At 54.9% G+C, this 10948-nt stretch overlaps 1 protein-coding gene across 3 annotated transcripts in view; it reads left to right on the forward strand.

The window, feature by feature from the left end:
* The first annotated feature begins 6893 nt into the window (after window positions 1-6893).
* The window catches only part of PPP2R5B (protein phosphatase 2 regulatory subunit B'beta), a 10088-nt gene continuing 6033 nt past the window's right edge, over window positions 6894-10948 (forward strand). Inside the window, exons 1-6 of one of the 3 annotated variants that reach the window (XR_001889430.1) lie at window positions 6894-7385; window positions 7826-8284; window positions 9063-9259; window positions 9952-10053; window positions 10214-10306; window positions 10437-10567. Coding sequence is in view for 2 of the 3 variants with exons in the window: in XM_017893341.1 (XP_017748830.1) it covers window positions 8089-8284; window positions 9063-9259; window positions 9952-10053; window positions 10214-10306; window positions 10437-10567 (719 nt within the window). In the remaining variant the exon portion in view is untranslated. The remainder of the gene's footprint in view (window positions 7386-7825; window positions 8285-9062; window positions 9260-9951; window positions 10054-10213; window positions 10307-10436; window positions 10568-10948) is intronic. The other 2 variants (XM_017893341.1, XM_017893350.1) reach the window with 2 other exon arrangements.

Below are 10948 nucleotides of genomic sequence, written 5' to 3' on the forward strand. Positions count from 1 at the left end.
TGCGCGATCTTAAGCGCGCATCTGTGGAAACAATTAAGTGAGTAAACATTTGCATTTTGCAAAATCCTTTACCACCCTTTATCTCATTGAGCCCTCTTAACAATCGTTCAAGGTAGGGATTATTGCCACCGCTTTACAGGTAAGAAAAGAGATTTAGACACAAGAGAGACCCTGCCTCAAAAACAAACAAAAATAAAGGTTCTGAGTCCGTCACCAAGGAAGGTCTTTTTTTCCCTCCTCACCCCGGAATGCTCAGCGGGAGATTAACTGACCCTCCCTTCTCTCTGCCGTGGATCAGGCCTTAGGCACCTCTCTGGAATAATAATAGCTTTTCATATCTCTAGTCCTAAAATCAAAGAATGGATTCTGCCTCCTTTAAGCAGGGGGGCATTGTTTTGAGCTAAGTATGGTTTTATGTTTTTTAAATGGTTAGAGAAAAAATCAAAAGAAGAATGAACATTTCATGGCATATGAAAATCATATGGAATTCACATTCCAGTGTTTATAAATAATGTTTTGGTGTCACACAGCCATGCTCATTTGCTTAAGTTCTGTCCAGGGCTGCTTTCTTGCTACAAGAGCAGAATTCAGTACTTGAGAGAGGCCTGCAAAGCCTAAAATATTTGTTTTCTGGCCCTTCACAGAAAAAGTTTGCCAACCATTGCTCTGTAGGGGGCGGCCACACAAAACCTCTTACATCATGGGCAACTTCAGGAACAGCCATAGATAATTATGTTTCTTTTCTTTTCTTTTTGAGAGGGAGTCTTGCTCTGTCACCCAGGCTGGAGTGCAGTGGCACAATCTTGGCTCACTGCAACCTCTGCCTCCTGGGATCAAATGATTCTCCTGCCTCGGCCTCCCGGAGTAGCTAGGATTACAGGTGTGAGCCACCACACCGGCTAATTACTGTGTTGGTCAGGCTGGTCTCGAACTCCTGACCTTAGGTGATCAGCCCGCCTTGGCCTCCCAAAGTGTTGGGATTACAGGCATGAGCCACCGTGCCCAGCCTATGTTTCTATTTTATTTTTATTTATTTATGTATTTACTTTGAGATGGAGTCTCACTCTGTTGCCCAGGCTGGAGTGCAGTGGTACAGTCTCGGCTCACACAACCTCCGCCTCCTGGGTTCAAAGGATTCCTGAGTAGCTGGGATTACGGGTGTGAGCTACCCCGCCTAGCCTGTGTTTCCATTTTAATCTTACTTGGGAGCTGGACTCTTAAATTCTAATGCCAAAACTTGGCCCGAAGCAAGGGCAACCACCCTGGCCCACAGGGCAGGGACCTGTATTCCAGTCCCACCCATGGGTGGTTTCTTCTCCTCTTGTGACCCTCAGTTTTATCCTCTGTAACTGGGCTTGAGTTAGTAGGTGGAGACAGTTCATTACCAGGAAGGAACAGGCTCCATTCAGGGAAGCAGGCTGATAGGACAGCCATTCAGAAAGTGCTTATGGGCCGGGCGCGGTGGCTCACGCCTGTAATCCCAGCACTTTGGGAGGCCAAGGCGGGCGGATCACGAGGTCAGGAAATCGAGACCATCCTGGCTAACACGGTGACACCCCGTCTCTACTAAAAAATACAAAAAAAAATTAGCCGAGCGTCATGGCGGGCATGGGCGGTAGATGGCGGGCGCCAGCTACCCGGGAGGCTGAGGCAGGGGAATGGTGTAAACCTGGGAGGTGGAGCTTGCAGTGAGCCGAGAGTTTGTGCCACTGCACTCTCCGTCTCAAAAAAAAAAACAGAAAGTGCTTGTGGAAGGAATCGAGAGCTCTGCCTTCTTCCATGGCAGGCCGGGGGCAGTACTGTGCTCACCAACTGATTATTGTATTAATAATAATAGACCAGGATGGGCTGCTCACTCCTGTAATCTCAGCACTTTGGGAGGCTGAGGCAGGATTGCTTGAACCCAGGAGTTTGAGACCAGCCTGAACAACATAGCCTGAATCCCTGTGTCTACAAAAAAAAAAAAGTTTCAAAAGATTAGCCAGGCGTGGTGATGCGTACATGTGGTCATTTGAGCCCAGGAGTTTGAAATTGCAGTGAAGTCATGAATTCACCATGGCACTCCAGCCTGGGTGACAGACGGAGATCTTGTCTAAAACAAAATTAATAGTAAATATAATTGCCACCATGAATTAAGCCTGTGTGATGTCCTAGGCCCTGGGCTTGTTACTTTACGTGCACGATCTCATCTGCTCTGCTGTTCACCATATGCTCATGAGGGAGGTTCTATTAATATCCCCATTCTTAAGAGAGAGGAGACCAAGGCTATGTGCCTAAGTGCTGTGGAGCGAATGAATGAAAAAGCATTAAGATTCAGAAATCATAAAAAGAAAAAAGAGGCTAGGAACAGTGGCTTACTTGTGTAATCCCAGCATTTTTGGAAGGCTGAGGTGGCCAGAGTCACTTGATCCCAGGAGGCAGAGGTTGCTGTGAGCCGAGATTGCGCCACTGCACTCCAGCCTGGGCGACAGAGCAAGACTCCATCTCAAAAACAAAAAAAGGAAAGAAAAAACACAAAACACCACTTCTCCCTGCCAAAGGCGGTGGGGATAGAAGGGGATATTCTCTTGGTCCAAGAAAAGTTGTCCTTTCTAGGCCCCTGGAGCCACTCTGGGAGTTTGCTCTCCTCCAGTGAGGGAGGAGAGCAAACACATCTGCCTCACATCTGTCTCTTGTAACTTAACTGGTGGGCACATCCATCTCTTAGGAGTTGGTGCCTGCAGGACCATTCCTGAGCTCCAATTCCCAGTGCCGTGAGTGTGCCACAGCAGAAGATCAGACAGGACTGAGAGGACGCAAAGATACTTCCCCAGACAAGCTCCGTAGAAAACCAACTCCAGAGACAGTCATTCCCCAACCTAGCCTCGGAGGAGGAGGTAAAGGAGTAAGCAAAAAATCCTGGCACAGTAAAGGGGACGATATTCTCTTGGGAGGAAAGGTGGTGTTGGGAACCCCATGGGGCATTCTGCAGCGAAGTCCCAAGCCCCACTTTAGGACCAGCAGTTTTTTGTTTTTTGTTTTTTTGGAGACAGAGTCTCGCTCTGTCTCCCAGCCTGGAGTACAATAGTGTGATCTCAGCTCACTGCAACTTCCACCTCCTGGGTTCAAGTGATTCTCCTGCCTCAGCTTCCTGAATAGCTGGAATTACAGGCGCGCACCACCACGCCTGGCTAATTTTTGTATTTTTAGTAGAGACGGGGTTTCCCCATGTTGGCTAGGTTGGTCTCGAACTTTTGACCTCGTGATCTGCCCGCCTCGGCCTCCCAAAGTGCTAGGATTACAGGTGTGAGCCACCACGCCCAGCCTTAGGTCCAGCAGTTCTATATGTAAGTTTGTTTTTTTTTTTTTTTTTTTTGAGACAGTACCTCACTCTTGCTCAGGCTAGAGTGCAGGGGCATGATCACAGTTCACTGCAACCTCTGCCTCCCGGGCTCAAGCAATCCTCCCACCTCAGCCTCCCCAAGTAGCTGGGACTATAGGCTCATGCCACCATGCCCAGCTAATTTTTCTATTTTTTGTAGAGATGGAATTTCACCATGTGGCCCAGGCTGGTCTTGAACTCTTGAGCTCAAGCAGTCTGCCTGCCACTGCCTCCCAAGGTGCTGGGATTACAGGCGTGAGCCCCTGCACCTGGCCTAGGTCCAGCAGTTCTAACAAATACACTGGCCCTGGCCACTGCATTTAGGGACTTCTTCTACTGGACAACTGGATTCCAGTCAACTCAAGAGGTCTGGGGAAGTTTGGGGCCAGGATTCCTCCCCATAGAGAGAAAACGGGGAGGGCCAGGCTTTGCCCAGGGGTGAGCTCCCGGGCGCATCCTTCCCACCTTAGATTAGGCAAAAACTCATCTGGTAAACTGTGTGCTTTAGGCCTCAGGGGCCCTGAAGGAGTCTCTCCCTTCCCCCATGGATGGCCCACCCTCTCGGTGAGAAAGGGATCATGGAGGTGGCCTGGGGACTGTGGCTTTTGACTCTGTCCTGGGTGGAGAGCTTGGGTTTTATCAGAGGGAAGGGCTTTCATGGAGGAAGAGTGGCCATCCCTCAAGGCTGGGTGGAGCTGGAGGAAGGAGATCCCAGGCAGATGGCAGGGAACTGGGTGTCCAGGCCAGACAAGCTCCTTTAGGTAGCTCAGGGGCAGCCAGGAGAACAGGGGGATCTGGACACACCTCAGAAAACAAACTTCATCTATAAATACATGGAACTTCATCTATACATTGTACAACTAAAATGGGTGACTTTTTTTTTGTTTTGAACATATATCTGTTGTTGCATATAACACAATGTAATGCATTTCGTTTAAATTGTGGTAAAAGCCACACATGGTGGCTCACACTTGTAGTCCCAGCACTTTGGGAGGCCAAGGTGGGAGGATCACTTGAGCCCAGGAGTTAGAGACCAGTCTGGGCAACATGACAAAACCCTATCTCTACAAAAAATACAAAAAATTAGCCAGGAGTGGTGGTATGTACCTGTGGTCCCAGTTACTTGGGACTGAGGCTGAGGTGGGAGGATTGCTTGAATCTGGGAGGCAGAGGTTGCAGCGAGCCAGGCTCACGCCACTGAAAAAAAAAAAAAGCCTGGTGCAGTGGCTCACACCTGTAATCCCAGCATTTAGGAGGCTGAGGCAAATGGATCACTTGAGCTCAGGAGTTTGAGACCAGCCTGGGCAACATGGCGAAAACCTGTCTCTACCAAAAAAAACAAAAATTAGCCCGGCATGATGTCGCACATCTGTGTTTCCAGCTACTTGGGAGGCCGAGGCAGGAGGACTGCTTGGGCCCAGGAGGCGGAGGTTGCAGCAGTGAGCCGAGATGGTGCCACTGCACTCAAGCCTGGGTGACAGAGTGAGACTCTATCACAAAAACAAAAAAAAGAATGTTCAACCTTGCATACCCCTAAGTGATACTGTGCCTATTTCGAGACCCAGTTCAAATGCCACCACTTCAGAAGTCTTTTTTTTCAGCTAGGCACGGTGGCTCACGCCTGTAATCCCAGCACTTTGGGAGGCTGAGGCGGGCGGATCACGAGGTCAGGAGATCGAGACCATCCTGGCTAACACCGTGAAACCCCGTCTCTACTAAAAATACAACAAAATTAGCTGGACTTGGTGGCAGTTACCTGAAGTTCCAGCTATTCGGGAGGCTGAGGCAGGAGAATGGAGTGTAAACCTGGGAGGCGGAGCTTGCAGTGAGCAGAGATCGCGCCGCTGCACTCCAGCCCGGGCGACAGAGCAAGACTCCATCTCAAAAAAAAAAGTCTTTTTTTTCTTCCAAAAGTCTTATGCCTCTCCTCTACTCTTCAGTGCCCCAGTTCTCAAATGGTGCACTTTTGTTTCTTGTTTTATTTTTGAGACACGGTCTCTGTCACCCAGGCTGGAGTGCGACAGCACAATCACGGCTTACTGTAGCCTCTAACTCCTGGGCTCATGTGATCTTCCCACCTCAGCCTCCCAAAGTATCGAGATTGCAAGTGTAAGCTCTCACACCTACCCCTAGCACTTCCTTTACATAAAACACCAGTCCTGTGTGGCCAGTCTAGCTTTGAGACCAGGGAACTGGTACCAGGGGGCTTGTGGAGGTGGGCTGTAGCCATCTGGGAGGTGGAGGCCTGCCCTCTGGCCCCAACTTTTGATGATACGCTGTGTGACTCTGGGCAAGGCGCTTCTCCTCTCTTGGCCTCAGGGTCCTTGCCTGGCTGCAGAGGCTCTGTGGGCCTGTCCTCCCTCAGCTTGTTCAGGGATGCAGAAGAGCCTGGGAGGTGGGCAAGGAGGGAGATCATGGATTCCCACTGGACAGACAGGGACACCAAGGGCCAGATGGGCAAGGCCTGCCGGAGGTTCCTGAGCAAGCAGAGCACTTGCTGGGTCTCCAGTGCTGGAGTCCTGGACCCCAGCCTGGTGAACTGCGGCCCTCAGTGCAGGCCTCTGTCTTCTGTTGCTTTGGTAGGTGGGCACCTCTTGCACACCCAGGCTTCCTCTGCAAGCCATTCCGGGAGGATGGCTGGGCGGTTCCAGTGGAGCACTGAGTGGTCACCAAGACCCAAAGCAGGATGGGGCAGACTCTGAAAAGGCCCCTTCCCCGACCTCATTATCTGGTCTCATCACACTTTCCTGCTGCTCACCATGGACCAGCTGCTTATCCAGGCAACATTTCAGGGTGGAGATTTCACAGCAGTGTAGCGGGATGGAGTTTAGGGCTATAAAGAGTGTTGGGGTCCAGGATCCTAGGAGGGGGCCCAGGACTGCAGACTGGGAACTTTTGGTCAGCATGCCAAACTCCTGGACTCCCACCCCTGCCTTGCACACCAGCAGTGGGATTTTGAGCAAGAGACACTGTCCCACCCAGCACATCTTAGGGCCCAGCGGGGCTGAAAGGTCCATCTGGGAAGACCAGGCTGCCTGGGATGAGGTGGCAGCTCCAGGAGAAAACCTCCTCTCGGGCTTTGCCACTCCAGGACTGGCCCTTTAAACTGGAGACCATGATGTCACCATAGACAGCAAGGGACGGGAGGGGGACTGCAGGCCTGAGGATGGACTGCATTTCCCAGCAGCCTTGGGTGCACCACACCCCTCCCAGCAAGCACTGACTCATCGCAGACTTTTAACTAGTCCAGTGCTGGTTTCCAAGGGGTTTCTGAAGTGTCTCTTGGTTCTGGGGTGAGGGTGAGGTTCCTAGGGGGATGGCCTAGGGCATAGAAGGCCCAGGCCAAATCTGTGGGCCTGGCATAGCTCGCTGCCACTCCTTCCTGTCAATGTCCTGGCATCACCCCACTTTTCTGGTGCAAACTCCTAAGCCCTCCTCTTTCCCTATTCTGCCTCCCTTCCAGAATCCACGCTTCCCGCCCCCAGCTAGAGCCCATCCCACTCTGCTCTCTGGCTTCAAAAGCTTCGGCCTTCACCCCAGAGTCTGCCCTCAAGGGTGTCCCCTTTGGTCTGGCAGCTCACTTTAAACGGCACGGGGACTACATCTCCCAGCGGCCCCGGGCCTTCCTGACGCAGCCCCCACTTTCAGCCCTCGGGGAGGTGCGGGCCGGGCGGGGGGAGGTGACTTGATGTCATCCTGAGCAGCTGGGCGGCGGGTGCCGGTGCGCACGGAGCCGAGCCGGGGCTCCCGCTGCGCTGCACCGCGCTGGGTCGGAGTCCCAGGACTTCAGCGGAGATCCGCGCGCTGCGAAGGCCGGTGCAGAGCCCGCCGAGCGCCCGGTCCCGGCCCGGGGCTGAGTTGGGGGCATGCTCCAGCCCCCCCGGAGCCCGGGAGAGAACCCAGGAGCGCCGCCGCCCAGCCCCAGCGCCCCGAGCGGAACCGCTACGAAGGGGCCCTGAACGGCCGTCGCCCTCCCCACGGGCAGCCCCCGCGGGTTGGCGACCGAAGTCTGGGTTTCCGAGAAGTGAGTGTCCCCCACCCCATGAGGTTTGGGGCGCCAGGAAGGAGGAGCTGAGGTGGGGGGGGTGCCGGGTTCTAGGAGCGGGGTGGCATCGGGACAGCACCTCCAGTCTTGGGGTTGTCCCAAGAGGCCGGGGTTAGTGGAGCAGCGATGCGTTCCATTCTGAAAGGGGCAGGGATGACGATCGGGGCTCCATTCTGAGTCGGGGCTGGCTTGGGGGATAGGCCCTGTTCTGGGAGGGGTTGTTTTGGAGCCTTTCTGTCTGAGAGAAGGGAGGAACATGTCCAGGATGGGAGGGGGCTGCACCCCTATTTTAGGGTCTGGGCAAGGATAGGAGGGAAAAGACCTGGCCCTCCACACAGCCTGCCGGCTCTCCTGAGGAACTGACGGGCTTTCTCTGTCTCTTTCTTGCTGACCTTTCTGCCTGACTTCGTTTTCAAAAGAGCCAGGGTGGGAACCCTAACTGGACTCTTCAGGACCCCTAGGAAGGATCTGAGGCCTGAGCCATCCTCCTTTCTACCCTGCCTGCCCCCCAGGACTGGACAGTTGCCGGAGGCCCTGGGGGGGGGCCCAGGACTGTGGTTGTGCCCCCCCCCCACGACCCGACAGGATGGGACCAAGTTAGTCTGTCCAGTCTCACCCAGCACCTCCCAGGCCCAGAGAGAACCCCCGGGGCTCTGAAAGCTTGACCTGCCGCCTGACCACCATGGAGACGAAGCTGCCCCTGCAAGCACCCCACCAGCCCCTCCTCCCCGGGCTGTCGCCTGTGCCCCCACCCGACAAGGTGGACGGCTTCTCCCGCCGTTCCCTCCGCAGAGCCCGGCCCCGGCGCTCCCACAGCTCCTCTCAGTTCCGCTATCAGAGCAACCAGCAGGAGCTCACGCCGCTGCCCCTGCTCAAAGGTGAGCTGGCAGCTGGCCACCAGGGGAACCGAGTCCCCGAGGGGACCAGCAGGGCCGTGGGGTGGGGTGGGAGGCAGCGGGCAACTGCCAAGAGAGGGAGTTTGGATACCCCTCCAGGCTAGGTTCTACGCCATCAGAACTGACCCCAGCCCTCCAGCCCTCTCTGCTGACGCATGGCCTGACTGGCCTGTCATCCTTGGAGGTGGGACATCCGAAGGTGGCGCCACCGTAGGGGCAGACCAGGGCCAAGGGTGGGGCCCATAGCCTGGGTTCCAGGGGCCACTATCAGCCCAGCCAGCTGCCGGATCCCTGGAGCAGGCTCTTGGCAGGGGTCCCTGGGATCACCACGTAGCTCCCTTCCCCAGCCCTGGGCCATAGGGGCCAGACTGGCCAAGCCTGAGGACACCAAAGAGATCCTTGGCCCTGAACCCCTCCCCATTTCTGGCCCTTAGAACAGGGTGCCACCTGAGAGGGAGGCAGCAGCTGTTTGGGGCACCTGTGGAAAGCCTCTGCATCCAGCATTTGTGATCTCGTTTTAAAAATCGGGCCACCATACTCTCTGAGCCTGGATTAGGAGGAAGAAAAGCAACCCTCAACCCCCAGGAATGGAGGAAGGGACAGTAGTTGTTTGCTGTCTGCAAGGAGCAGGAGATGGCACAAGAGCATGGGGCCTGGGGGCAGCAGAGACTGCCCTGGAGATTAGGAGGGTCTGTCCCACCCAGAGCTGGGGCAGCTGGGGGAGCTGGGGTTCAGGCTCAGGATGCCCTCCCCTCCCCAGATGTGCCGGCTTCTGAGCTGCACGAGCTGCTGAGCCGGAAGCTGGCCCAGTGTGGGGTGATGTTTGACTTCTTGGACTGTGTGGCTGACCTCAAGGGGAAGGAGGTGAAGCGGGCAGCCCTCAACGAGCTGGTGGAGTGTGTGGGGAGTACCCGGGGTGTCCTCATCGAGCCCGTCTACCCAGACATCATCCGCATGGTAAGCACCTGCCACTCAGGCTCCGAGGGTCGACCAAGAGGGTGTGTGAGCCCCGTGACTTGTCCACAGGACCCCTGCGTGGAGGATCCACCCCTGCACTCATCCACTTGGCCTTAGTCCACGTCCTCCTTCCCCCTGACCCGCTGCTGCCCGACACCCACTGAATGCCTCCGGGCCTGCCCCACCTTCACACCTTTGCTTATACTTGCCTGAGGCCTGGAGTGCTCTACCCCACACCCCTTACCATCCGTGGCCTGGCTCAGGTGCTGCCTCTGCCAAGAAGCTGCTCTCAATGCCCAAGCTGGAAATCTCTCTTTTCCTGCCCATAGACCTCACAGCTTCCAACCTTGTTCTGCCCACTGGATTGCACCTGCCTAGAAGGCAGGGATGTGTCCCATTCACCCTTGGGTTCCCAGCCCCTGGCCCAGGTCTTGCACGAACTAGGCGTTCAGGTGATGGTTGCCCAAGGAATGAACTGCTTGCTGGGGCAGGTGCTGAAATCAACCTGTTAGAACTTTGAATGAGGGCCGGGAGCAGCAGCTCACATCTGTAATCGCAGCACTTTGGGCTGAGGCGAGAGGATCACTTGAGGCAAGGGGTTCGAGACCAGCCTGAAAGAACTTTGAATGAGGGACTCCCTGGCTTCTGGCTTCAAGGGCTTTTCCTTAATGAACCCCACCTCTGCCACTCAGATCTCAGTGAATATCTTCCGGACTCTGCCGCCCAGTGAGAACCCTGAATTTGACCCTGAAGAGGATGAGCCCAACCTTGAGCCTTCGTGGCCACACCTGCAGGTCCGAAGGGTTGGGGAAGACAGAGATCCAAGTTTCGGAAGAGATCCAAGGCATGGGGAAAGGGCCTCTTTAACCCCTAGACAGTTGGATGAGGGCCATAGGGTGGAATGAGTGGGTGAGGCTGTTACTGAACTCGCCTTTTGTCTGTGCCCCTCCCCAGCTCGTATATGAGTTTTTCCTGCGTTTCTTGGAGAGCCCAGACTTCCAGCCCTCCGTGGCCAAGAGATACGTGGATCAAAAGTTTGTCCTGATGGTGAAGTGGGGAGCCCAGGCTGGGTGGTACCACAAGGCAGGGGCAGGCTCTCTGAGGGGTGAGGGATAGGATGGAAGCAACCTGGGGTGGACCTTTCCCCTGACCCTGACCCTGACTCTGGTTCCTACAGCTCCTGGAGCTATTTGATAGTGAGGACCCCCGGGAGCGTGAGTACCTCAAGACCATCCTGCACCGGGTCTACGGCAAGTTCCTGGGTCTCCGGGCCTACATCCGCAAACAGTGCAACCACATCTTCCTCCGGTGAGTGGCTGCTGCCTGCCCAGCAGAGACCTGGAGAGGGCAAGAGGGCTGTTAGAAGATGGCGGCAAAGGCCGTGTGTGGTGGCTCATGCCTGTAATGCCAGTGCTTTGGGAGGCCGAGGTGGGTGGATCACCTAAGGTGAGGAGTTTGAGACCAACCTGGCCAACATGGTGAAACCCCGTCTCTAATAAAAATACAAACATTAGCTGGGCATGGTGGTAGGCACCTGTAATCCCAGCTACTCAGGAGGCTGAGATAAGAATTACTTGAACCCAGGAGGTGGAGTTTGCAGTGAGCCAAGATCATGCCACTGCACTCCAGCCTGGGCGACAGAGGGAGACTGTGTCTCGGAAAAAAAAAAAAAAAAAAAAAAAAAAAAAA

The sequence above is a fragment of the Rhinopithecus bieti genome, unplaced genomic scaffold (genome assembly GCF_001698545.2).
Source record: "Rhinopithecus bieti isolate Rb0 unplaced genomic scaffold, ASM169854v2 scaffold_1017, whole genome shotgun sequence".
NCBI lineage: Eukaryota > Metazoa > Chordata > Mammalia > Primates > Cercopithecidae > Rhinopithecus > Rhinopithecus bieti.